This window comes from Gallus gallus, chromosome 12 (assembly GCF_016699485.2).
Source record: "Gallus gallus isolate bGalGal1 chromosome 12, bGalGal1.mat.broiler.GRCg7b, whole genome shotgun sequence".
In the NCBI taxonomy this organism is placed as follows: Eukaryota; Metazoa; Chordata; class Aves; order Galliformes; family Phasianidae; genus Gallus; species Gallus gallus.
The window spans coordinates 1,914,799-1,942,308 of NC_052543.1; the positions used below are offsets into that span (position 1 = coordinate 1,914,799).

The 27,510-nt window shown below is 52.0% G+C and overlaps 2 protein-coding genes across 5 annotated transcripts in view; one reads left to right on the top strand and one right to left on the bottom strand.

Moving 5' to 3' along the window:
- HEMK1 (HemK methyltransferase family member 1) overlaps positions 1-16,107 on the top strand; it is an 83,810-nt gene extending 67,703 nt beyond the window's left edge. For all 4 annotated transcript variants that reach the window (XR_005839300.2, XR_006931352.1, XR_006931353.1 and 1 more), the window contains one exon: positions 1-16,107. This exon is cut by the window's left edge and continues 20,649 nt beyond it. The gene's annotated coding sequence lies outside the window, so the exon portion shown is untranslated.
- Positions 16,108-20,518: 4,411 nt separating this feature from the next.
- CISH (cytokine inducible SH2 containing protein) lies at positions 20,519-27,351 on the bottom strand. Its single transcript, NM_204626.2, has 3 exons — positions 26,943-27,351; positions 23,671-23,897; positions 20,519-23,526 (listed from the first exon to the last, which is right to left on the bottom strand). Exons 1-3 carry the CDS (start codon positions 26,987-26,989, stop codon positions 23,024-23,026), a joined length of 777 nt encoding a protein of 258 aa, NP_989957.2. The 5' UTR covers positions 26,990-27,351; the 3' UTR covers positions 20,519-23,023.
- Positions 27,352-27,510: the final 159 nt, after the last annotated feature.

Genomic DNA, 27,510 nt, shown 5'->3' on the forward strand with positions numbered 1-27,510 from the left:
CCTCGATGAGAAGCATTGGAAAGCTTTACTCGGTAAATCAAATGCAGGTTTGTCTCAGTCTGATAAGTTGTAATCCCTGATCACTGTTCTTCAGGTTGGCAGCAGGAAGCAGTCCATAGAGGAGCATTCCCAGCTCTGCACCAAGCACTGCTGCTGCTCAGACGTGGAGCTGTGGGCTCACAGCAGCTCTCAACACCTCTGAGATTTAAGATTATTAAAGTGCGTTGCCACCGTTTTATATCCTCATGTGATGTGAATGAGAAGTACTGAAAATAGATCTAAGAGGCATGACAGTAGTAAGGATGTAAAAGGAGAGCTTTTGGCTCCTCTGAGTTTTGATATTTTTGAGTTAAATTCACCCCTTTCAAATACTGCAGTTTCTTTTTTCCATTCAGGGTCAGTTACTCCAGATTCTCCCTTTTCTGACAGGAGTCCATTCGCTATGCTGGCAGTCATTCACTTCCCCTCCCTCCTCAGAAGTCAAGTGTTAAAATCATGTAGATTATCTACGTCAAATAAAAAGTTTAAGCAGAGTTCATCAGCTCCTCAGGGGTGGTGGTTAGTTTTGTTTCTTCCCCTAGCTCCTAGTACATGCCTGTTGCTCTCATCTCATGGCATGCACTTGAGGATCTGCAGCTTTTCCAGCTTGGTTCAGAGCTGTCTCCACTTATCTGTACTTCCCCAATCGAAATTCCTCACTGTGTACGTGTTGCAAGAGTTTCTTTGTGTGTCATTTTACACAGAAGCCAGATCCTGAGAAGCAGCAAAAGACTTCTCCTTTAAGAACGCGTTTCCTCTTCCAATCAGCTGCCCCTGCTGCGTGGTCAGGGCTGGCAGTGGGTCTTTCTGCTCTGTGCTGCTCTGAGTTCCTGGCGGAGCCTGGCTGCTGGCTGGTGGGAGTGCAAGGAAGGCAATGGGAGGGACCATCCTGCCAAAAAGCTGGTGGCAGATCAGAGCGGAGAAAAATGGCTTAGGCTGGAGGGGAACTTGACGATCATCTGGTTTCAGCCCCGCTGTTGTGGGTGGCATGGCCAGCCACTAGAATGGGCTGTCCAGGATCCCACCCAACCTGGTCTTGAATGCATCCAGAGATGGGGCGTCTGCACCCTCTCCAGGCAAGCTGTTCCAGCACCTCACCCCCCTCTGAGTAAACAATTTCTTCCTAACATCTAACCTAAATGTCCCACCTTTTAGCTTAAAGCTGTTCCCCCTTGTCCTATCACTATCAGACTGTGCAAGAAGGAGTTCTTGGATCCAGTTTTACTTCTCCGGCCTTCCTAAGAAAGGGAGGAGAAGGAACATAACTTTCCAGCATTGCACTGTTCCAGCTGCTGTTCCAGATAGACACTGGCTCAACGTTTCCATGTTGAGCAACAACAAAGATGCTGCAGGCTGGACCTAAATCATCTTAATGCTTGTACTGTGCTTTCTCACTCTTTTTACCACTGTGTTTTAACGATGGCTTACATTACATTGTTTCCTAGAGCTGTTGTCACCTCTTTCAGCTACTTGTGGGAAGAGAAGGGACCACTCTGACATGTCAGCAGGGGCGGAAGGCAAAGTGGGGCACTGGAGGCACGGGAGGGAATTGAAAGATGAGCACACAACTGAGTGTTCCTGATAAACTGATTGGCAGGGAATTAATTAGCACTGGCATGCTGTCATCACTGAGCATTGATGCAACTCGTTTGGCTCAGGCTTTCAAGGTTTTCTGCACGTGTCTTGGCCATAGAAACCCAGCTGGAGAGCTGAAGATTGCTGCAGCAGAAGGGAGCTGCTGTGATAAACTGCACGGCTGCCCAGCTTGAGAGATGCATCTGTGCGATGAAGACGGGCAGTGGAGAACTTCTGAATATCTTGGCAATCAAAGCCCTGTAGGGAGAGCAGCTCTGTGGGAAAAGGCCCTGCATTTTGTTAGTGGGGCAGAGGTAGTTAGCAGCGATGTGTAGAATTGAGCCCTGAGAGGTGACAGGAGTGGTTTGCTGCAAAACACAGCAGTGGCTGAAGAGGTTAAAGGAGAATGGGCTGGGCCCGTTTGGGCTGACTTTCAGTTTGGTTCTGTGTTGAAGTGCTGGGAACCCCAAAGAAATAAAAGAAGGGATGGAGAACAGTAAAAAGGGGAAAGATGCTTTTTCTGCTGCACTTTTAATTTTTTTTTTCAATCATGAAGAGTTCTGAAGTAAGCCAAGTGACTGGTTGTATTTGTAGTGGCTATTCTTTTTGATTTAGAAAATGTGTGTTCGTTTGTGTTGGAGCCAAAAAGCAAGGACCAAGAACTGGGGGAAACAGGATGCTGGGGGTCCTTGTAGAAAAGGGTTAATAGGGAGAGGGGTGCAATAAAAAGTGGGAAGCCAGGAGCAGCTGTGAAGTCTGGAAATCAAATGAGGAGGCACTTTCTGTAGAAAAGGAAGAAAGTGTAGGGAGTGAAGAGTGAAAAGAGCAGTTCTGAAGGAAGATGAGAGTGGGATATGGCCTGAATAAAACAGAAGAAAAGAAGGCAGCAGAAGTGTGCACATTGGTATGTTTTTTACATTTAATTCTCTATTCAGTTGTATTTCCCTGGCACCAGGTAATGTCGGACAGCTTACTCCTCTCCATGCCTTACACTGCATCCAAATGCTCAGGTATTTTTGAAAGCTGCCAGGCGTGCAGCACAGCTGGGTAACCGTGCTGTGACCTCGGCGAATGCTCACAGCACCTCTCTGTCCTTGGCAGGGCTGCTCAGGGTGAGAGCAGCTCCATCCTCCGTGCCGGGGGCCAATTTTAATCTGGCTTTCAGGAACTTGGGGGTGATTCCAATAGCCTGTTGCAGACCTGCACTTCCGTCCCTAAATGCATCCTCTCTGACACCTCCACCGTGCAGGGCATCGGTAATGCCTCAGTTTAATCACCATCCTGAAATTTGGGTGCTCTTCACAGTTTGATGGCTGCAGAAGCAGTGTCCAGGATGAAGAAGGAAGGAATTCACATCGTGTGCAGCTCATCGGCTGTTTCCTGAGAACACGTGCAGGCTGGAGTGGACACTTTGCAGTTGTCTCATAGGCAAGACAGAGCAGTAATGAGAAGGAGTTAAGGACAGCCATTTCCCAGAGCTGAGTACAGCTGCATGTGCAAATTGGCAGCAGTGATAGTGTTAAGAGGTCAGTATCTGAAGGAAGAGTTACTCGCTTCATTTGTGCAGTTTTGCATCCTGGAGGATGGAATCATATCCATTTTATTTTTGCTGCTGGGACTCAAAACTTCCCTGTTTCTGCTAGGAAAACTGGGGTTTCTAAACGGAAAGAAAAAATGGTTTTCGTGGAGTGCTTCCTGCACCTGTCTTCTCTCATGTCAGTAAAACCACCTCATCTGTTCTGCCTGAATATGAGTGAATTTAACTGTGGTGTCTGTAACTTAATTGTTGAAGCTGTAGCAGCTGTAACTTAAAGAACAGAATTCAAACACCTTCTACGGAGCACTATGACTATTATAAATGCATTTATATCTCATATGCTAATATATGCAACAAGTAGGTTTCTGCCAGGTTCATTGTAGTTTGGTGAGGTGGCCCTGCTGCCATTTTCTGCCGAGAACTGTCCTTAAAGCGATGCCCAGCTCATGTGATGTCCTCCTGCTGCTCGTTTCCACTTCCACAATTTTGGTGCAGTCTGAAGGGGTTCAGCATTTGATTAACTCTTCCTGTAGTGGTGTCTGGGGAGAGTTTGGGATCTGTTATTATAGTCCCTGTTTTAGAGGTGATTACATACGGAGGCAGCTTGGAATTTAACCAGAGGTAAATAAGGAAGGAGCGAAGATAACTTGGCATGTAGGTGGGATGAGGAGGAGTGCCACCTGTCCACCCCCTCCCAAGGCATTGCAAAGCTCAGAGAAACTGTCTGCAACTCGTCATCTAGGGTAGCGTTGTCACCACTTTCGATGTAACGTAACTCAAAGCTTGCCATCAGTAAGCTTCCTCTTGTTATTCATCTTCCATGAATCGTAGCAGTGATCCATGGAAACCAACTTGTGAGGTCTGTGGCTTGAAAGACGGCTTGATGATGCCACTACTGACATCCATGTGCGTTTTGTCACATCTTTTCTTCCCTCCCTGTGTCAGAAAGGGGCTTGGACCTGAGGGCAGTCGGGTCTGCTCTGCAGTGTGGTCAACGCGGGGTCAACGTCAGTGCCGGTTTTTCTAGAGGCAGCATTGGTGGAACTTCAGCATCAGCTCGTGTCCTTCTTACCCAGCATGCTCTGACCTTCAGAGATGCCTCAGGTGAATTTTTGCTGCTTGTTCTCTACTTGGCTTTGCAGTTGTTCCTAGTGGAAGAGTGTGACCTAGCTGTTGGCCAGTGTCAGGCTCGCAGTCCATTTCTGACCCCATGGCCATTGCAAACAGAGGAAGGTCACCAAATAGACCTTGGAGTTCAGGGGTGGGGAGAGAAGGACAAGATCGCCTTTTGGATGCTTTGTGAGCTTGCTGGCCCACTTTTACAACCCGTGGCACAGGGTGTGTAGTACACAGCGTTCCAGCACGCTGAGGCTTCCAGATAAACTGTGCTGATAAGCCATGCCAGTGGGTTTTTTGGCTCCTGTGGAAAAGACAGCATTGCACATGACTTGCTTACAGCAGCTTCTGCCTGGCTATTTAAAGTAGCCCAGTGGCGTAGTAGCCCTAGGTAAGTGATCCATAAAAATCATAGCAAAAAATTGGAACTCTGTTAACGATTGGGATTCTTCAGCACAGATCAGTGTGAGTAGCTCCCTGCATATGCCCAGCTTCCCAGGCACCAGGGGCTCAGGGCAGTGTGTTCTGGGAACATCGTAATGGCCAGATTTTAATGGTTTCTTCTTTTTCCTCTTTCCTTTAATAAATTTATTTATTAATTTCCTTTAATAAATACACAAGTTTTAAAAGGCTATGAAGAAGGATGCACAGTGACACTGAATGCCACCTCTCCTCCAAAAGCCCTCTCTAATGTGTTTAAACAATAGTAAATATTGTTCATTGCGACTGTTTAATACTTGGTTTAAGATTGCGAAGGTGAAAGTCCATAGTAGCCTTCCTGTGCTACCCACATGTTCTTCTTTGACCTTGTAGAAGTCAAATAAACACACTGTGTAGTGTGACCTTGTGGACAGGACAGGAAAAACTGCAAATGGTGCAAGATTGTCACCTTTCATCACAGTGCCCAAGAATGAGGGTAAAATGTGTGCCATCAGAGCAGGGAAACCCAGTTAGCTTATTTGCTTTCTTTCACCACCTAGTTCTCGTCCACCATGGTCTGTGTTTTCTGGCTGTCATTTTCCAATCTGAGAGCTTCCTTCTGAAAACCCTCAGCCTGTCCATGGCCAACTGCTGGGGAGCAGCCAGACTGGGTGCCATGTTCTTTCTCCATCACCTTGGCACAACTTTCCTGAAGCAAGAGAAATTGCACGTGATTAGCCAAGAAAATAACTTGCTGCCAGACGTGCCAGCCTCCCACAGCAGACATCTATTCCTTAGAAATGAATTCCATAGTTACTCAGGGGTGGGATGTACCTGCAGCTCCTCAGGGTGGAATCAGGAGCCTGGTTGACTCATGAGGATGCTCAAGAAGGTCACGGTGTGACAAAGCTGTTAGACACATGGTGGCACGGCAGAACTTGCACGTGGCCATTGTGCCCAGCACATGAGGAGCTGGTAGCAGAGCTCGTTCCCACTGTGTTAGGCTCAGCCTCATGTAAGATACAGTTTTGAGGCAAACATCCCTCTTTATGAGTTTTGTTACTGGTGATGCTCCTGGTAGAACATGCAGTGAAGGAAGTTTTGGTGTGATGCCTTGGCCCTCTTGCAGAGTCATTCCTCAGTCTAGGAGCTGGGATTTGTAGACAGAAACTTGTAGCTGAGAGCAAGTTCTGGGCTGGGATCTCTGCTATCAGCCTGCAGCTGGCCTCATCCCTTTCTCCCTGTGCTCTCCAGAGTTAAAAATAAGGTAAAAATAAATCCTTCTGGGCTTCTCATGAGAAAGGAGAGGGGAATGTCAGGAGCTCCAAAGGGTCTGCGCAGTGCGGCCTCCTCCCCGCCGCCCTCTTTCCTGCCCCTCCTCTGCCTCCGTCGCCCGCGGAGCGAGGCCCAGTGTTTCTAGGAAGAGCTCGGCCGAGTCAGCAGCCGCCAGTTCTGGGAAGCGTGGCCCCGGGTCCCATGAGACGCTTCAGGGAATTCTCGTTGCCCTTCCAAGGATGGCAAAGAGCTCGTCCAGTGACCTGGGGCTCCCCAGCGGCAGGGGCAAGAGCTTGGAGTCACGCCACGGGGCTGGAAACATTCCCAGAGGCAGAAGGGCCTGAAGATTTATGCCCCGCTCCACACTGTACTACAGTATGTTGTTTGGCTTCTTGGGGGAGCAGGAGAAAGAGTTTGCTGCGGAGGAGATACCAGCGGTGACCACAGGAATTTCAAAAAGGGATATGGAGTTAAAGGGTCAACATTTCCCGCCATCAGTCATCGGCTCCTTGGTAGAGTGAAGAGGGTGCCAAGGGCCCAGACAGGGATTTCTGGACCCCGTAACCTCCCACAACCACATGATCTTGGATAAATGAGACGAGGAGCCATAAATCAGGGCTGAGGCTGCCTTGGGCTGCGTCCCACACGTTCCTCTCCCGTCCATCGTTTGCCTGCTCTGTGCTCAGCCCTGCTCCAGGTTCTCTCCTCCCAGGGGAGCCAACAGGAACTTTTCTTCCGAACCCTGCAACGCTTCTAAGGAAAGTGCTCAGCGTGACACTGACAAATTAATGTTATTTTTGCTACCCATTTACAAGATAAAATGATTCCAACCGCTGCAGGCAGCCTGGGAGGAGCGAGTTTCTCACAGCACTATTTCACTGCATCTTTGCCATGCAGTTGCTGACTTGCCCTGGGTTGGCTCCCAATTAACAGAGGTCTGAGGGGAGAAAATTTTGAAACTAGATATTGGCTTCTAAGATACTTTAATAAGTCTCTGTAGCAACGCTGCAGGCTGCAGATAGCGCCTGGTTTTTCTATTTTTGAGTGTAACACTCACAGAGGGGTGGCTTTCCTGGAAGAGGAGGCATAGCACGCCGTCTCTGGGGGCTATTCCTTGAGTGCTGTCAGCCTTTCCCTGGATGGAGTAGCAAGTTTTTTCTTTGCTTTAACATGTAATGCCTTCCTAAATTATCATGAAACAAACGTTTTCATTGTGATTCTGCTTCTAGGTTTGGTCAGAATTTGTGGTACTGCTTTTCTACCTTCCTCTGCTCTATTGTGTTGGTGGGGTTTTTTTTTTTCACGTGTATTTTTCCACTGTGAAGAAAATTCCATCAGATGACAGCTAGCAAAGTCTTTTCAGGCTCAAGTGTGCCTGAGGGCATGTGGGATTGGGAAGGGGCTTTGCTGGTCTTTAGGAGCAGTGGGGGCGGCAGCTATTCTTGCTCCTCATGTTAAAACCTTAATAGATCCGCAGGATTATGCTGCTGGAGTAGCTCTTCCATCAGAGCCATAGCAACTTCCTTGCCGGCTTTTATTTTCTTTGTCTACTAGATGTATTCGGTTTCTATGAGCAGCTAATTAAAATGCAGAAGAGTAGCTCTTTATTAAGGTTTTATTACCATTTAATTTGCTTTTCGGTTTTCAGTAGGAGATCAAAAAGCTTAGCTCTTTTTTCCTAGAAAGCCAACAGAAGGCTGGCAGTGCCACGCCAGGATAATCTCCCTCTAACCACTTGATGTGCTCAGTGAAGGCTAGACACAGACCTCTGCAAGGGGACAGCACGATGTGGGTGAGTGCCAGGGACAAGAGCATGACCCAGGCATCTCCTGGTGCCAGCGAGCATCCTTCCTGCCTGGAGCCTGGATCCTGCACAATTCTCACTCAGCTGAAGCATCTGAAATTCTGAATCCAAGCCCTCCCAAATCCACCCTCCCACAGCCCTTTCCGTATGTGCACTGATTCCTCCCTCGTGTGCTTGTATACCCCAAGGACGAGTGCTCAGTGGAGACAAATTTCTTGTCACAGCTTCTCTAGGGTCTCCCGAGTCTCTGCTGGTGCGTGGTTGATGTGGGCACTGATAGAAACACATGCACATTGCAGCTGTCTTCCTGAGACTGCCCGTAGACTCTTCACATGGAATCTTCCTTTCTCTCCTTACAGGTTCAGTTTATTTTCAGTTATCTTTCAGTGGTAAGCCTTGAGGGATGGAGGAACAGCATATTTGGGTTGTCTATAGGTACAGTGCTTTAATGGAGTTATTCCCTGGCCTTTTAGGGTGTCCTCACTTGCCTGAACACAGCTAGAACAGCACAAGGAGCCTTTTCTTTCATGCCTCCATTTTTCCTTCCTTCACTGAATATTCTCTTTTTGGATGCAAGCACGTGTTTATAGTTAGATAGCACTCCTTGTCTTTGTGACTTGTTGCTTTGCTGCAGCAAAGATAAAGCTAGGGAAGCCAAGAAATTCTATACCATGTCAAGTGAAAAAAGGAATCTTTATTGTTTCTCTCGTTCCATTACTGTCACTGGCATAAATAGGTGCCAGTGCCACGTGAGAGCATGCACTCAGTTGTATGCAATGTCAGCTGCTGCTGCTGCTCATGTGGGTAGAACCTGCATTTCAGATGGTACTTGTACAGCAATTCACTTGTCTGCTTGTGGGCTCTCGAGGAATTCTTGCTGAATGTAATGTCACATTTGCTATTTATTTTCCTTTTAAGAAAGCCTGCATATAACTTGTTTGCTATGTGTGTCTCCCAGAGGTGAAACAAGATGCAACTTTCCAACCCCATAGTTTTCAAACAAGCTCTGTTCTGATCCCTCAAAGAAACTACTGGTGATTTAACTCTATGAATGTTACCTAATCTGAGGTACCCAATCAAGAAGGTGATGAGCTTTCTTTTCTTATGGGAAACCGGTATCCTAACTCAAACAGATTCTTCCCCTCCCTAAATGCATACACATTTTGCTACAAATCTTCCTTTATCCTGTTAACAAAACTCCCTTTCAGTCATTATGCGTAGTTATTTCCTGTCTAGCACTTGCAAGTTCCTTTGCAAGTGATGAGCATTGCCTGGGATTGAGAAACTGAGCATCCTCTGCAACTTGGCCTGGCTCTGCTTGGCACTTGGGCTAACTGAATTATGCCACGTGCTCTGTCAGCTCTTAGCGCAAAGCAGCTTTTGCCTTTCCTCCCTCTGGGTGCTCTCTGTGCCACATTGTCATGCCAGCAGTTGCATGGAAAATCCCACTTGCTGGAACCCATGCAACCTGCAAGCAGACAGTGGGCACTGGCTCAGTGAGGGGCTTGGAGCAGCTGGAAAGAAATGGGAACTCTTGATGCACAATGTGTGCAAAGCGTGCCTGTCTCTCTGCAGTGGCCTGTGAATAAGTGCAAAAGGTGTGAGTCTCCCTGCTTCTTTAGCCAAAGGAAAAATCTCTCTGATCTGAAATTTCCACCGTCATTAGAGGTGGCTTTTTCTTCCAAATTGACTCTCGGGTGGGGCTTGGGGAAAGCTCGTGCAGATTTCTTGCTTGTCAGCAAATGGGAAGCTGGCAAAGGTATTCAGAGTGCAGTGTGGTTGTATCACGATCTTGTGTCAGTGTCTTAGTTCTCTCTTGATACCATATATCTCTCCTGGTTTGTTTGCCTTCACTCCCATTGCATGATACTGCCTGGGAGAAGACTGTAGTGAACAGGGACAGGTGAGAGACTGAGGAGCAAAAAAAGAAAAGCATCAGTGGCTTTTATTGGTGCATCTCAGTGTAGAGGGGATGTTTGAGCAGCTAAAAGGCTGTGCAAACCCAACTCTGAAAGCAGTGAATCCCAGTGAAGGGGACTGCAGATTAAATATGGACATACTCTGCAGGAGGACTGCATGGTGCTCTGCTGAGCAGCAGCTGTGCTGTCTGCAGCTGGAGCATCTGCTGCCATGAGAGCAACTGCACTGTGCTCCACTTCCCTGCTGCCAGGTCTTCATGGAGAGAGCAGCCATGTCTGCAGTGGGCCGTCTGTGTTGATTCCTGCTTACAAGGAATCCCCAATATTTACAAATACTTGAGATTTTTTCTAGCTTTGATTTGGGTAGAATTCATGAATTGGGCAGTTACATTCACTTGTGTGTGAATTTACTCCTCTAAGTAGAAGGTTACAAGGAGACAGTGAAGAGGTCTCAGCCCCTTTCATCTTCTGACTCAATGATTGTTGGCCTTTTGAGTTGTACCTACTTTGACAAGGTAGGAATCGGCCTCTTCTCCCAGGTAACAGCAATAGGACAAGAGAGAATGGCCTCAAATTGCACCAGGAGAGGTTCGGGTTGGATATTAGGAATAATTTTTTCTCCAAAAGAGTGATGAGGCACTGGAACGGGCTGCCAGGGGAGGTGGTGGAGTCACCAAACCTGGAGGTGTTCAACAAAAATGTAGATATGATACTAAGGAATGTGGTTTAGTGGGCAGCATTGGTTGTAGGTGGATGGTTGGGCTAGATAACCTTAGAGGTCTTTTCCATCCTTAATGATTCTATGATTCGATGCTACTTCACCTTGCCCAGGATCAGAGATCATCTGCTCAGGTGGGAGAAAGATGTGCTCCTATAGGCAGACAGCTCAAGGCAATACACTGGAAAAACATGAGCAACTGTGTCTACATCCTGCCCGGCCTTGTTTATGGATTGTCTCTTTCACCTCTCTAAATGACATGCGAGCACTTCTGCTCTTCCATTTCCACACTGTAGTTTGGAGGTGCTGCCTGGGAGTGAATCTTTGTTTTGTTTGTTTTGTGGATGGAGCTGTATGAAGCAATTGTGTACATCCCTTAGTGCCTCGTGCATCAATATTTAGATTAAGGGTAAGTTCTAGCCGTGATAAAATTAACACCTGTGCTGCACTTGGCACGTTTACATAAAGCCTTTAGAAAACCTTGGATGAAAACTCTGCAGAAAGCCAATTGCTATAAATAACTGTGTTGTATCACTCCATTTCTATTTCTCTGAGAGGACTGAGAGTCACAGCATGCCTGCAGCTCAGGTGATGGGCAGCTCCCACATCCAGGTGTGTGGGCACGGCTCCATGTCCTGTCCGGGCACAGGCACATACAGCAGCATCGTTCAGTCCCAGCTGCTCCCATGCCTACTGCCCTGCTCGTAGAGCAAAGGGTTTTTTTCTTTTCCTTTTAAGAAGTGTTCGATCAGCATCCTCAGAACAGCCTCCTCAGTGCTCCCACTGGGCACCGGGCGGAGGAGGGCCGGCTGTCAGCACTCGGAGTTCCTGGAAGAGCCGAAGCGCAGTGAAATGACCCCGGGGAGCGCTGGGCCTCCCGCAGAACTGCAGCGGGGGGGTCGGCACAGCACAGCCCTGAGCCGGCTCCTGTCCTGCAGCCACACCTCGGCCACAACGGTGCCCAGGGGGGTGTCGGTGCTGCCTGCGGTACCCGCAGTGTCCTCAGTGCTGCTGGAGACCCGAAAGCCCAGCAGAGGATGTGTGCGTGCCTTGCTTACATTATGGCCTTTTACTTCTGGATTATACTCCCATTTGCTTGATGCTTTCTTTCACTGGTTTACTTGCACTGTACTTGCAGGTCTGCTTTTAAGGAGCAAACCTTGAGTTGCGGATTTCATGACTGTGTTTTTCCCCTTGTAGATCTCTGCTGCTCTGTGTCGCACTCAGCTTTTGGGATTTGGGATCACACGCACTCAGCTTTTGGGCTTGTTGTCCTCCTATATGCGTTCTGCTACCCACAGAGTCACTTTGAGCTCGTATCTTCTTTTATCAGAACCACATGCCTTCTGCCTAGCGTTTGAGGGCATTCAGGGAGGAGTGGGAAAATACCACCACAGACCTTATGGTGAGGGCCTGAGGGGATCAGCATTGAATGAGAAATCTGTTCTGCTGCAGTCTGGAAATGAAACAGCAGTGGCAAGGAACGATCTGGAAGTCTCTTGCTGCCCCAACTTGCTGGGCTGTGCAGCCCAAGGCACGAGTGCAGGGGAAGGGCCTCCTGTTTTGGTGCTCAGGGACACACATGGCCCTGCTGTGTGTGAGGGATTGCCGTGCTGCCGGAGGGCAGCAGACCTCAGAGCGTTCTGCTCCAGCTCTCTGAGCTCAGGAGCTGGCCTGCAGCAGGGGTCAGCAAGCAGGCTGGTGCTGTGCTGGCTGCTGGCCACGTGCTGGAGGCTCCTCCATGCCCCCATCAAAGCCCCCCTCGTACGATGCCATCCCTGCAGCACAGTGGCCATGAGCTCTGTTGTGGCTTGGTGGCTTAGCTGGGCCCCGTGCCTGTGTGCCATCAGGTGAGAGGGAAGCCAAGTCCAAGGTATGGCACGCAGGTAGTGCTGCACCAATCCAAGGAGGAGCAAAATACCGCTGCAGAGGAGGAGCGCCATGAGAGCACTCCCTTTCCATGCTCCTGCCTGCTGCAATGGGCTTTAGAGACACGAAAAATAAAGTCTATCTGCAACAGAGGCACTTGACATTTAAAGGCAGGGAAATGAAACTAATCAGATACATTGTATGAAGACAGCAGGAGGGAAATGCTCGTTTGTAGCTGGTTTCTTTCCAAACGGATCATCTCTTGTCTCGGGTCATGCAAGCGCAGGGTGCAGTAGGTGTTGGCCGTCAGAAGGGTGTCGCCGGGATGTTAATAGCAGCAGAATCCAACTTTCCATGAAAAGCTCATTAGGTGCTCAGGTGTCCGGGCAGCACGAGGCAAGGTGCAGGCTGGGGGGATGGTGGGAGGGACGGCTCAGCCCCAGCCAGCCCTGCTGGGAGGAGAAGGCCGAGGGCAGGCCTCGCGGGTGCAGGCCCAAGAGACATCTCTGGCTCCTGGGCTTGTAGGGCCTTGGCAACGTGGTTTATTTCTCCGTGTGAGGCTCCACGGCTGTTCCCCCAGAGACAGAAGCGGGGATGGAGGTGGGCCGCCGTGCCTCCTGTGCCGCCCGGCTGCGCATGCGCCATCCCCACCCGCTCCCATGGCGCCGGCGAGCCACCTCTGTACAGGGTGGCTTTAGGCCTGCCTGCCTTAGTGCCTACTAAGTGCACTGGTGTGGGCTTGACCTCAGCGGGGGCAGCGCCAGGAGCCAGCCCCTCTGTGTGCTGCTTTCCCCAGAACTGCTGGAGGTTGCTTCCCAGCTGCGCTGCAGGAGGCTCTTCGGACTTGGGTAGGGCCCACATCCATGTTGGATACAGGAACCTTGCCCACTGCTCCTAAAGGACGCTGCCCAGCAAGAGGCTCCAGCCCAGGCTCTCAGTGCGGGCTGTGCTGGCAGAGCACTGGAAGACCCCCACCCACAGCCCCCTCCCCGGGCCTCCATGGGCACCCGTGCCACAGAGCATATCCAGTGACCCAGCCTGGGCAGATCTGAGCATCTCCGCTGCCTCGCTGGGTACTGGGTAAGGCACAGAGGGTTGCTTTCAGCTTAAGATAGCAATGGAAAGTGCCCTATAACTAGAAAAACTGGTTTAAACGAACGCAGCCATGGCCTGTCTGTTTTGAATTTGATGTTGAAGAAATGACCTACTTTCTGTGGGAGAGCTGTCATTTTAAAGCAAACGTTAAGTTGTTACTCGGTAACTGCATAGGGTTTGAAGCGCCTTTAATAGTCCCACTCGGTCCTGGGCTGCTGCATTTTGTAGCCGTCTATGTGTGTCTTGAGGTCAGGCCGGTCACCGCGGATGGTAATCCTGTATGGCTGAGATATTTTCTGGTGCTGTGAGAGCAGACTGCCAGCACTGGGAGCAGAAGGGAGGAACGACATGAGCACAGCTCCTCCAGGTGCTTCTGTCAGGCACCGTGGAGGAGATGCACGCTCAGCCCTCGTGTCCTCAGCCCTCTGCTTCATGTGTCCCCAGCAGATGCTTGTGGAGGCCATGGAGAGGACACACAAAGTGCTGACATTGCTGCCCGAAGAACAAAAGAGGAAACTTCTTATCTGCCAGTTTTCCTTGTGCTCCCTGGATGTGCACATTGTTCCACCAAGAGAGACTGCAGCTGCTCTACAGCTGCAGAAAAACCAGTTGCTAGAATTCAAACAGCAAATTTCATTTTATTTTTAACCCAGACACTTTCCTATGCAGATGCTGATGCCTTGTTGCTTCAGCACTGTATGGGTTTGCTCATATCCCAGTGCCTTTTTTTGTTGTTGTTCAGAGCCTGGTCCTTCTTTCTGGATAGGGAGCGAGCTGAGAAGTTTGTGTCCATACAGATTCCTAGCACGTTTCTTGTTGGTTATTGACTGAACCAGGACAGATGTTCATCTCAGAATGCATGCTGATCCCAGGGTTCAGCAGCTGGTTCTGCTTTTCCTCTGGCTTATACCACAACATGTACATCTCATTTGACTTCCTTTCCTTTTGCATCAAAATGCTTTCCGGAAGGTGAAAGCTACGTGAGAAATCAGTGTTCTCTGTCGTAAGTTGAGGTGGGCTTTAATCATCAGCTGCATCCAAAGGAGCGCTGCACTACTGATTAGACCAGCCACAGGATTGCTTAAGGGCAAGTGTGAAAAAACCCAATTCCTTTTTACTTTGGTTTCCTGAAGTACTGCCTTTTGAAGCGTCCTCCTTCGAAAGCAAACACAGTGAAACAGCAAGGCACAGGAAATATTTTTATCTCTGTAGCTGGTCAAGGTAAACCCTATGAGGAGTGTTGACCTCCGCTAGCTATGTCATCTCGTATTTGTTGGGCTGGCACATGAGATAACTGGCTACCTGGAATCAGCCAGCAACACATTCCCTTCTCATTAACTCATTTGTTTGTCAGTAACTTCAGGGGGAGCTTTGAGCACTTTCAGTTTCTGCTCCTGGAAGAATTAGTGACGATGGGTGTAGGGCTCACCATAGGATGTATAGCAAGTACCAAAAGCCTTTGGGGTTTTAGATCCACCTAAGCAACAGGCAGAAGAGCAGTGCTGTTGCTGCTGGCAGAGTGAGAAGAGAGGAGTAAGAAACAGCCTCTTTGGCAGGTGCCTCTTTCCCTTGCCCCACGTGTAAGAAGAGATTGTTTTGGCTCTCAGGAAGAGGGTTGTCCTTGGGTTGAGGAGCTCGTTGACAGGAGTACTGCTTTTCTTTCAGAATTTCTCTAGGAAGAGCTGTTCCAGAGGAGGTTCTCATTAGAGAGATGCTGGGCCCAAAGGAAAATGTAGCCCATGGGCCAGGCAGGAGGTGCTGGGGATGAAGAGAGATGGGCAGAACTGTGAACAGAGGGGAGCAGTGGCAGTGAAACACTCCACTTTGTGTCATTGGAGTGCTCTAGCTGGAGAGGGAAAAGCTCAGCATCTCACAGTGCACCAAAATCAATGGCTTTTGCAGCAGTGTTTCCCTGCTATCTTAGCGACCAAACCCTTCCTCCCTACAAGCTCTCCGATCCCAAGCATGGAGATGTTGTGACATTTGCACACTCTGCTTGGATCCGCTGCGTGTTCGTCCCCCGAGTCAGCAGCCTGGCAGGTCACAGCAACCCCAGAGAGTTCGGTCAGCAGGAAAAGGTTTTGCATTTGCAGGGAAGCCTTCAATCTCCGGTGTTCTTGGAAAGGAAGGCAATAGAGGGGCCCCACGTTGGCCCCAGCTGCTGTCCGCTCAGCTGATGCAGCACTCCTGCAGGGCTGTGCTCCTTCCAAAGCTGCCCACTGCCTCTCAGCTTTCATAGTGCAGGGCTGGGGGAAGGGAGTCGAAGAAGGGTCAACTGCAGAGAGTCTGAGGAGAAGGGAAGCATTGTAAAACCAAAGGTTTTGAAGAGAAACCATATTTTCAAAATGTAGCAGAGATTTCCAACCAAGTTCCCTGGATGTAATCCTAGGTCATGTTTAGGCTTTTTCAAATTTACATTTTAATCATAAAGCTCCTTTTATGACTTCTTAGCCATTCCAGGCATGTGCGAACACATAGCATGTACACTGTGCAACATGTTTCTTCAGAATATTTGCAGGTTTGGAAGTAGTGATTTGAACTCTGCCTCTGCAGCATTTGGCAATGACTGCTATGACATTTGCATGATGGGAAGAACTGTTGCCAAGTTGGGTAACTTCTGACAAGTATAAACACAGCTCTGCCTTCTGTAAACTCGATTTCAAACCATATTGCTGTTCTGAGGAAGAGAAAGTCCTGACATTAAAGAATATGCTGTCCTTCTGATCAGCTCATAAATCTCCCTGTTGGTGTGCGCTGAGCGAGTCTGTGAAGGATAAACAGCAAGGGATGGTGGGGTGGGATGGGGCAGAATGAGGTGGGGTGGGGCAGGGTGGGACAGGAAGGGATGGGAAGGGATGGGGATGGGGTGGGAAGGGATGGGGATGGGGTGGGAAGGGATGGGGATGGGGTGGGAAGGGATGGGATGGGATGGGGTGGGATGGGATGGGATGGGGTGGGATGGGATGGGATGGGATGGGATGGGATGGGATGGAATGGGATGGGATGGGCACTCCCAGAGCTTAGTGCTGGATCTTGTTGTCTCTTTGTCATAAACATAACCCAAATATGTTGTTTAGGAGTTGCCATCACCAAAAGCTTGGTGATAGCCACTGTGAAAGGAGATTGCTGAAATGGGTCCAGCTTTGTCTCTCTGGTTTTCCGTGGACTAATGGTTAGATCCAAACTGGCGCTGCAAATGTACTGATTGATGTAGTTGCAGCTGATTTCAGAAGAAGCCAGAAGTTAATTGTACCGTGAGCTTTCTTTTTGCTTTCCAAGAATAAACACTTGGGCTAGAATTTGTGCACACTGATGGGGCACTGTGAGAAGGAAGGCTTTCCTTGTATGACATAAACTGCTCTTCAGTGTTGTTTCCTGTATAATACCTTCCTCTGATGCCAAATTACACCAGGGATTAAACCCATGTCTGTAAAAACTAGAGTATTAAATGGGCGAAATTCAGCCCTGGAGTAAGTGAACTCCCGTTGCACCCCACGGGAAGTGAACCTGGATTTAGCCCATTTTGTGTTGCAGGTTTCACAGGCAGGGCCGTCAGTCAGAGCAGTGCTTTGCCAAGAGCTGCAGTCAGGATTGCTGCAGCACCTCCTGGATCCAGGCAATCCCATGGCTGGGCTGTGCAGGCTGCCAAGCTGCAGGCCAAGGCGCTCGAGCCCTGGCTGGGCTCCACCACTGGGATTTGGTTGACCAGCTCATCTCAAGTCCTCCCGTCTGGCAAAGTTATATCAGAAATTTCTGAGAAAATACCACGTCTCTGATTATATGTTTGAGCAAGCTGATACTTCGGTAGCCAATGTTATTTCAGGGTTTTATTGTTGCTGTAGTTGCATGGTGTACAATAGAGCAAATGCCTTTCCTGAGTAGAGCGCTCACTTAATACCTATTTTTACAATAATTGGCATCATATCCATGTTCATAACTCAAATTTGAGCTGCTGCAAAGTACAGTTATACAACGGTTAGGAAGTAATGGCGCTTCAGGAAAAGACCTTCCCAGTTAGGGCTGAGAAGAGGAGCAGAAAGGTTCCTGTTCCCAAAAGGAAAGCTCTTTTCTGCAAACCTGGCACGCTCTGTCAGATGGGAGCAGTCCCGACGGGTGCCTCCCCTGCTGGGACAGGCTGCGTGCTCTGCCAGCTGCTTTTCTCTGTACCTGAGCTACTGGGATGGTGATTCTGGAGGAGTGCATGACCAGCTTCCATGGAGCTGATCCTGAAGCCCTGCGAAGTGTCTCCCACTGCAACCTATACCAGAGGGTTAGAAGGGGGGTGTGAGGATTGAACCCCAGTGGTTTGCAGTAAAATTTTCCTTTTTCATCAAGTTTCATCTTCATCTTCATCACAAATACCAGCTGAAGTTCTGAAGCTTTGTTGTACACACAGTGAGGTGTGGTGGGCACACCGTCCCTGGGAGACTTTGAAGGCCAGGCTGGACCAGGCTCTGAGCAACCCGATGGAGCTGTGCACGTCCCATTTCATTGCAAGGGAGTTGGACTAGATGACCTTTAAAGGTCCCATCCAACTCTAAGGATTCTATGATTCTATTCCTTGCCCTTTCAGAACCAATAAGCCCTCCAAATGATTGCATTAAGATCCAAATCGTGTTTTCCTTCCAGGAGCCTTATTCATGGTTTCCTTCTGGAGTGTGTTGCCCAGGCAGATAGTGAAACTGTAGGAATGACTTTCCTTTGGTCACGTCTTCATTTTGCCTGCCAGTGACCTCCTCTGAACAATACACTCTTTTTTTTTCTCTCTCAATTGGAAAACAAACAAACCCTAATTCTCGCTAAAATGTGTAATACAATGTTTGTATACACTCACCAGTCTATCCCATACCACTGCTGAGAGCCTCTTCACTGGTTTTGTTCCGAGCCCTGTTTGTCATTTTCCTTCAGGCCAGCTTTTGCTGTATGCAGAGATGATGACGGCCGCCTGGCTGATGCTGCAGCACCAGGCTCACTCCCCAGGGCTGCTTTCCCTGCTCACTGAGCAGCATGTAGCACAAGCCATGCAACCGCTGTGCTTTGCAGCAACGTAAGTGAAGCGTCAGAGTGGGGCTCACGCGGGGCAGCATTAACCTCACAGGTCCACTTTCTCAGGCAGTGCTTTGCCCCGTACCGCAGCCCTTGGTGGGCAGAGGGCTGGGATGCAATGTTTGTCCTTCCAGGAGCACTGCACGTGTTCCAGCAGCATCGGCAGGGGATGAAGGAGGGCCATGATTAAGTGGATCTGGGCAGATTTGAGCATGAGAGCATGGCTGGAGAGAGCTGAAGAGTCGCACATCCACTGCTCAGTTAATTTGAATTATAATTTCTGTAATTGCATAGGTAATGGATGAGATGAGACCGACGGTGGAATTTGGACTGGAGGTGCCATGTAATAGTTTGACTGCTGTAACGTACCTGGCCATGTCTGTTGTAAGAGGGTGAAACACACTCCGTTCCTTGCTAGCTCATGTGCCCTGGGTTAAGGGAAGTCATGCTCCTGAGAGGATCCGTGGAGAGGAGAGGGGTTTTAGCACAGCTGAGAGGAAAGATCATGTGCACATCAGCAGGTTATTTTTCCCTTCCACGTGTTGCTGTTTCAAAACGCTGATTATTTAAGACAGAAAATGTTACCGTATGTGCCTGACAAACTGCAGGGCATTTCTGCTCTGGCAGGGAGCCGTGGCAGTGTGGTTTCAGTCATGGACTGGGATTTCTGTTCCCTACTGTGTCAGTCTGCTTCTCAAGGAAGGCTCCATGTCCGTGTGCCTCTCTGCAGTCAGCAACTGCAGAACGAGAGAGCCCAGCCCGGCTGTCCTGCAGTGCCTCAGCAAAGTGACAGGTGACAAAGTGACAGTCCCCAGCAGAGGTGCTGCCCCACCAGCAGCAGTGTGGGTCAGCCGGTGTTTCCATGAGTGCTCCCCCTTCCAGAGCGTGGATCTCCATTGCAGAAAATGAGGTCAGTCCACATGGAGGTTTGGGACAGGAGTTCTCAGAACGTGAACTTGTTTGCTCTCAGGAAATGTGCTGAAGATGCAGGAGTGGCAGTCATTAAGATAATGTGTGATTGCAGTGCTGCATTGGCTTGACTCATGCCCATCACTTCTGCGGAAAGGGAACAGCAGGGTTTCGTGTGTGCCGCTATGGGAAAAGTTCAGCCCAGCTAAGAGACAAGGAAAGTACTTAGCAATGTATCAGTATTTCCCAGGGTTTTCCAAGTTCCCTTTTGAAAGTGGATGCAGATTTTCTTTTGTTTTCATTCTTCCATTTTTTCAGTACTTTACCCCCTCTGCACCCCTTTTCTTTTTTTCCCATAAAACAGAAGGAATGTGGTTGTTTTTAACAACTTAACCCTAAGCAGGACATTCCGTTGCCAGTTTCCTGGCTGGTGCGCAATGGGAACCCATTGGGGAAGGTCTGAAACGTTGCTTGCTGGTGCGTGGCAGCCCTATGGCCGGCACAGTAAGGGCAGCGGGTGCTTAGGAACACCTTCCAGCACAATGCCAAGCCTTGGAACTGGTGCATTAGGATAATGGAAGGGTCTAATTGAGATTGTGGGGTTTTTTTCTGAGCGTGTTTTGGTTTCTGTTCCACTGGGAGACGAGTGTGGGGAGGTGGCAGTGGAGCCCCTGCCAGCAGAGGGTTCCCTGGTATGCAGCCCATGTCTGCCCGTGGTGGAGAAGATGGGGTGGCCTCAGGAGGAGGGCAGGAAGCTGGAGCCATCAGCCTCCATCCAGAGCAGGTCTTTCCTTTCTGAGCTCCTCTTTCAACACCCCCATGAGCAGAATTCTTCTTTCAGGCCAACGTCAAGCCTGCTGTAAACAAGTTACCAAACTTCCAGCTACGTTCCATCTCCTTTCCCCTAGATTGTAATGGTTTTCTACAGCACACAGAAGCAATACAAAAATCATCCCTTTCTTTTTCTACATCCTTAAACGGTGCTCCTCCAGCCCTTGGCGAGGTGGGACTCAGGGTCTGCTGCTGCCTGACTGTGTGCAGTGGAACCCAGGCCACGCTGCTGACAGCTCCAAAGGGCTTTCCCTTTTGGCTGTTTAAAAGAAATGGGCAAGACTGCCCAGCCTCCCCAGGGAGGATGTCTGTGACTAGCAAAGGCGCTCATCCACCTGGATTTCACCAAAGATTTACACACCGAGTGGCTTTAAAATATATTTAAAATGTTTATTGAAAATCCAAGTCAAGTGAATTTTAACAAACTGTTCAAGATAGAAGAAACTGACTTCTGGAGTAACTGTATTGTTTATTCCTTGTATTGCAGTAGCACCTAGAGAACCCTACTGTGCTAGATGCGGTACAGACAACGGAGGTGGTCCCTGCCCAGATGAGCTTACAGCCCCCAGCTCAGCACCTGCTGGCGGTTAACCAGCCCTTCCTTCTCCTTACACACTTCTGCCCACTTAGCTGCACTCTCCTGGGGCAATGAGGTCAAACCTGCAAGCTTGGTTTCCCCATCACCCCGGCAGAGGAAAGATCAAGTAGGTGGGAGGTTTCGGAGAGCTGAACGACTTGCCCGTTCCTGCTGCACGTTTCTCAGGCTGAGTTGTGATGTGTGCTGTACAGACCTAGGCTGTGGCTAAGCCTTGTGGGCTTCCTGAGATCACTGCTGCTCCTGGCAGAGCTGTGGTTTCCTTGTTCCCAGTGTCCTCAGGCAGAGAGGTGTTTGGATAAAAGGAAGCCTTGAAAGTGGTTTTATGTTTTATGTTATTAAAAAAAAAAAAAACAACAGTTGTTGTTTTGCCTTTTAAGTTCTCATTCAGTGCCTCCCCATGGATGCTGCCATATGGGGCAAAGTGGAAGGGTACAATAAAAAGCCAACCTGACATCACACACTGTCAATCATTGAAGTATCAAAAACAAAGCTTGCAAGAGAACAAACCTGTATAAATGTGGGGAGGAAAAAAAAGGACACAGACTGAGCACAGTGGGGCATCTCGGCCCTTCGGGCAACTTTCACTTAGGGTGGAAGAAACTCCACCTGTTTTTTGAGCTTGTCTCCTGGGTCACCGTCCCATCCTTTCTCACCTCCTCTCAGTTCTCAGAGATAGCTGGGATTTGTCTCTAATAATTCAGAGAGCCTCAGAGAGGTCCAGGGAGGGATGAGCGAGGAACCTTAACGTTGCTTCAAGTTTGACAAAGTTACAGAGTCTTACAGGAGCAAAGGAAGCAATGATTTCTCTAGCCCTATGTATAAATCTTAGAGCTTGAAGTGGCTCCTACAGCCTGGGAGGAAATGGGATTGAGGAATGAAGGAGGAGGGGCTCTGTCTTGTTTAAGGGCAGAGCCCAGCTGCCCTATGCCTCCCTGCAAAGAGCTGCGGAGAGCCACTGTGCCTCATTCAAAGGGGCATGAAAGGGATGGGCTCCGAGAAGTACACCCAGAGCAGAACATCTATTTAAAGATAACAAACATGCAAGTCTGAGAAAGGGGGAAGGGAGCTCTGGACCTTGGCGGAGAAAGAAGTTAAACGTGGTTTCCAGCGCGCTTAGAACACGGCTCTGATGGAAGCCACACGGCTCTGATGGAAGCCACACGGCTCGGGAATGGCGCTGGCAGCACGGCGCGGTGCGGTGCGAGCAGAGCAGAAGGACGGCTCTTCCTGCTGAGGTGCGTGTCACTTGTTACCCCCCCAATAAATAAATAAATAGCCTGAAGCCGTGCGGCGCTGCTGCAGCTCAGCAGGGCTGTCCCCAAACCCGGTCAAGGAGGCACTGTTCGGAACAGGGCTCACAACACCACCCCGTGCCAGCTGCCCTGCCAGCAAGTCCCTCCGCCTGCAGGTGGGAGAACTGGCTTTGTGGTTACTCATTTTGTCACTAATGTCCTTCTGAGATGGAGAGGGTGGCAGAACGGGATGAGCGCTCCCTGGCCCAAGCTCAGTATCCAGAAGCCCTGCTCGGAATTCTCGAGGAAGAAGGGCTTCCTCCAGCAGTACCCCCAGGGCACAGCATGTGTCTCTGGGGTGGGCACAAGCTGCCCCAGTGTGCTCTGAGGTTACAGTGCTCAGCCCCTGCAGCTGGGAGGGAAAGTCCTCCTCACCTGCAGCGCCGGGTCTGTGTGCAGCCAGCTGAGCCCCACAGCCCAGGAGTCTGCAGGAGTTTGGATGCGGACGGCAGGGACCTGCTGCAGGCATGGGCTCAGACAGGCACCACGTGGGTGCAGATCCACATCCAAATTCCCACAGGTTTTCGGCTGCCAGTTGGCTGGGAGCCTTTAATTCCATCTCAGAAAGAAACAAAACAAACAAACAAACAAACAAACAAACAAAAAGAAACAATAAAGTAAAAGGTGCATTTAAAATATCATGAGGATAGAAACTGCCATGGAAATAAATAGCGAAAATAACAAGGTGAACATCTGTGTCACAGCAACTCTGAATTCAAGTAGTGTGCACATGCCTACAGCACTTTCTCACGGCCGCCATTGGCTCGGCCCGAGGATCAGAGCTCAGGTGATGCCCCGGAGTTGGGACAGCCAGCTCCTCCCTGCTGGAATGGACGTGGAGAGATGGGGAGAGGAGGGTGGTGCAGTCTATGCAGACAGTCAGAGCCGTGCAGCTCCCACCTGGTGCCGGTGGGACAAGGACACGCCAAGTTCTCTCGCCCTGCTCCCACCCATCGTGCCCGAGAGGCGGCGGCCGTGCCTCAGAGCTGGAAGGGGTATTGCTTCAGGTAGTCCCCCATCCGCCGGGGCAGCGGCAGTCGCTCCACCTCGGTCGTGCAGCGGTTGATGCGCAGCCGGCAGAGGTGCTGCAGGCTGGGGATGCTGTCCCGGCGGCCCAGCGGCCGGAGGAGCTTCAGGTGCACGGCCGCTACCGCCACCTCCTTCTGCACGGGGGGCAGCGGGGCCGGCGGCGGGTAGGGCGCCTCGCTCTTGCTTTCCGTCGTGCAGGATGTGACGTAGTGCTGGATGAGGCTGACCACGTCCGGGAAGGCCAGGATGCGGGGCTTGGACAAGTAGTTGGAGTCCAGGCGGAACTTGCTGTCGGCGTACTCGATGCGCACGTTGGTGGGACCGCGGTTGGTCTTGACCGAGAGTGTGAACAGGTAGCTGGGGTGCGTGCTGTCCCGCACCAGGAAGGTGCCCTCGGGCATCTTCTGCAGGTGCTGCTTGGCCTCGCTGGCTGTGATGGAGCCCCAGTACCAGCCTGGAAAAGCACCCAGAGAGCACTCGTTAGGGAAGGAGCGTGCCAGAGGGGCAGCAGCGGGCTGGGGCTGGGAGCTGCAGGGCCGGAGCCGTGTGCACACTGCATGGGACAACCCCACACCCCCTGCCCCAGGCCGGCTCTTACCGGACTCCCGCAGATAGGAGAAGGTCTTTGCGATGCAGAGGAGGTCTTCCTCAGGGTCCCGCGTCTGAGGCGCGCTGCCGTCTGGCTCCGGTGCTGCGAAGGTGGGTGCAGGCTCCTCCGGGAAGGCCGGAACCGGGAGGGGCTGCATGATGTGCTCCGTCAGATCCTCCGCGATGCCGCGCAGCGACAGCCTTTGGATCTTCTCCTCTGCCAGCAAGGGGTGAGGTCTGAAACAAAGGGCACTGCGCATTACCTCTCTTGGCCGTGAAGGACTGCTCGGTGCATGCTGCCTTGTGCTACAGCGTGCTACATTCTACAAGCAGACTGCAATAACATTACATTCCACACTGAGATCAGCACATGGGAATCATAGCATCACAGCGCAGTCGGGTTGGAAGGGATCTCCCAGCCCCATCCCTGCCACGGGCCGGCTGTCCCCCACCTCGGGCTGCTCAGGGCCCCTGCGTGGCCTGGGGCACCTCCAGGGATGGCACCCACAGCTCTGGAAGGAAAGACATGGCTGAAGATGAGCCCTAAGGAACAGGGGAAACATCGGCCTATTTCACCTTGGAAAAGGTGCTCTGTCTGCAATACAGCTTGATGTGAAATCTGTTGGTTTTAAATGTTGGCTTTTAGTGGATAGTTTCAGAGGCAATGAGCTTCATAGCAGCTTTCCAGCTTTACTGTTACAAGCTGGAGCATTTCTGCATCTGTCAGTGAGTCTGTTAGTCATTTGCTGTAGGATAATTAGAAGCAGAATTGGGAATTGCTTGGGTTGTGTCCTACCTGCCTTCTACTGAAACGGCCCTGATCCAAAACGTGCTGCTAGAGCTGAGGGTTTGCTGCTCGGGTGGCAGAGCGATGGGAGTCCCTGGTTCAGCCAAAGCCCTGCACCACGCAGATCCTGGCACTCAAGGGCACACTGGGGACATTGGTGTGAGCACCAGCCCCGGGGTTACCACAGGACACCACAGGGCCCTGAGCACCGTGCCCAGGGCACGGCTCTGCTCCCCAGCAAAATCACTGCCCTCTGTCCCATCCTCTGGGCTCACCGCCCCACCGTTCCATGTCCCACACCGTGTCCTCCACGTGCTCGAGGCGTTCAGAACAAAAGGTGAATGGGGCTGAACCTGCCCTGCAGGACCCACGGGGACCGCGGAGGTGGCAGCGCTGCACTGGCAGCACTGCAGGAAGGAGCAGAGGCTGCGGTGCTTCCCCTCCCATCGGCTCCTTCTGTGCCTTACACGAACTATGGCCCTGCAGGGAGGGACGTGGACGTGCTGTGAGGTGGCTGCTGGGGACAGGAGCGGGAAGCAGAAGGGGTTGGGGAGGAAAGCAGGCTGGGCAGAGCCTGACGGCAATTTCCCCACGATTTAAAAGTGAGCGCCTAGCAGTGCTGTGAGCCTGCACCTCTAACAGCAGTGCTGGTGTGGGTAAGGGCTGTGTGAAACCAGGGGTAGCAGTCCACCTACAAAGGGAGATGACACTGTTGCCCATGCGAGACGTGGCAAACCCCCACCATCCTGCGGCTCTTTAGAAAAGAGCGTTCTTCCAGCACTGTGTCAAGCAGGCTATCTGCTGCCTCGCGGGGCACGTGAACCCCGTTTCTTCATTCCTATCTATGGGGGCAGCCCCTATCTCCCCCAGGCCCTGTGCCACACGGGTGGCTCTCTGTGCCTCACAGCGCACTGAGCGCTCGGTGTTCCCGGTGCTGGCTGTTGGCGTGTGGCTTCCTCCAGGTGTCCCCGGAGCTGTGGCTGCAGGGGAAGGGGTGCCACTCCTTAAGCCCCGTGGTTGTCCCCCTCTCTGCACAGCCCCCTCCCGAGCACACGGCTGCCTGCATTCCCGGGAAGGGACATTCCCTGCTCTCCGTTCCCTACAAAGCAGGCACTGCAATGTGCCCGGTGCCCGGCTGGGAGCTGCCCACATCTCTGCCACCCCACACCTGTGTGTACCGCTGTCCCAATTCCAAACCTCCCCACTAATTTCTCTTGGAAGCTTTTCCGGCCCATCAGTTCTGAACACGAGGAAGACTTTCTTTTGTCCCTAGCATGGAACCATACCCTTTTTTAATCTTTTTCTACTCCCATCTCCTTCCCTCTGCTCTGTGCCTTTGGAATGGAGCTCGGAGCGGCTCGCTGGGACCAAGGCGGGCGGGGAGGGTTAAATCCTCCCGGTAAGCTGCTCCGTAGGGGAGGTGATGGCACAGAGATGGCTGTGAGCGGGGAGAGCGGCTCCGACACGGGAGGGACGGCAGAGGGACGGGGCAGCGGCCGCCGGCAGCGATGTCCGGAGCGCTGCGGGAGGGTCTGCCGGGGAGGAGCCGCAGGAGCGCTGTGTGCGGGCACGGAGCGCTCGGCTCTGCGTGGGGACGGGGGGAGATTCTTGGAAATAAGCGCTTGTAGGAGAGAAAGCGGGGAGAGGAACGCGGGGATCAGGGCGGGTGGTGGGAAGGAAATGTAGAAAAGTGGCATATGGGGACCGGAGAGAAGCGGCGACGGAACGTCCCCGTGCGCCGGCCCTGAGCGTGTCCCAGCGCCCCGGGAAGGAGAGTTCAGAGAACGGATCCTCCGCTCGGGGCTGCCATCGGCTCTGCAGTCACTTCCCTACTCGGTGAAACTCGGGAAGACGGTGCAGCGCAGCGCGGGGACGGACTGCGGGGCCGCCGGGCGGATCGGGGCTGCGGGAGCGCCCACGGGCGGGGGGGGATCCGAGCAGCGCCGGGTACGGCCGTCTGCGGAGCGCGGGGAGCTGCGGTGCGCCGGGGAGGTTTCGGTGCGGCCGCCCCGGGCTGAGAGGCGAACGCGCTTTGCCGGGGCGGTGGGAACCGCAGCGCCGCACCGAGAGCAAAGAGGAGCGAGGGGAGAGCCGCGGGGGCAGCGGGGGGGTGTCGGCAAGCGGGAGCTCCGCCGGCTTTGGAGCAGAGCGCTGGGGAAGCGCGAGCGGGGCACGGGGAGCCGAGAGCGAGCGCTGCCCCGGGACCCCCCGCGCCCATCCGTCCCCGCGGGCTGACCGCGCTGCGTGCCGGGCGCGTCCCGTCCGCACGGCACAGAAAGGTGGTGGCGAAGGACGGCACCGTGCGCTCCGGGCACGGCGGTGTTCTCAGCGGCGCACAACCGTGCGGGGCTGCAGCGCTCCCGGGCCGGCCCGGGTCCCGCCGGTGCCCCGCGGCCGCTTTGTACCGATTTGTTCTCCCCCTCCTCCCACCCCGAAGCAGCGAACCACGCGCGGTTCTCAGCGGCGGAAAGCGCGGAACTCGGGACCGCACTTACCCCGGGACGCAGAGGATCATGTCACTGCGGGGCCAGGGGAAGAGCATCGGGGCCTCGGCAGGGGCAGCGCCCGTCCTCCCCGCTGTGCCCGGCCGTGCTGTGCCCCGTCCCGCACTCCGGAGGCGGCGGCGGAGCGGCGCGGTCCGATCCTCCCGCGGGGCGCTCTCAGAAAGAAGCGTTCGGGGCGCTCGGCGTTAATAATAAATAGACGGGAAGAAATAAATACGGTCCCCGCGAGCGCTGGGGAGAGACGCGCGCCTCGGCCCGGGCTGCACAAGTACTGGGGCTGGGCGAGAAAAAAAACCCGCTAAGTAATCTTTTGTTTGCCCCTTTTAATCTGTTCCAGGAAGCGAGGGATTCCTGGAATCGCATTGTATTCGCATCACTCTTCCGATAGCAGCCACGCGAGGAGAAAGAAAAAAAAGCGGCAGGTATAAATAGCGGCGCGGCGCCGTGATGTCAGCGCGGGGCCGGGCGGGGCCGCTCGGGGCGTTGGGCGCTTGGCTGAGTTCGGCTCGGCTCGGCTCGGCTCGGCTCGGCTCGGCTCGGCTCGGCTCGGCTCGGCTCG

Excerpts from the sequence above, each read along its gene's own strand:
- CISH (NM_204626.2), bottom strand. The coding sequence starts at position 26,989 with ATGCTCTTCCCCTGGCCCCGCAGTGACATGATCCTCTGCGTCCCGGG. Across the intron at positions 23,898-26,942 it reads ATGATCCTCTGCGTCCCGGG|ACCTCACCCCTTGCTGGCAG; the intron begins GTAAGTGCGGTC and ends CCTTTGTTTCAG. Across the intron at positions 23,527-23,670 it reads CTCCTATCTGCGGGAGTCCG|GCTGGTACTGGGGCTCCATC; the intron begins GTAAGAGCCGGC and ends GTGCTTTTCCAG.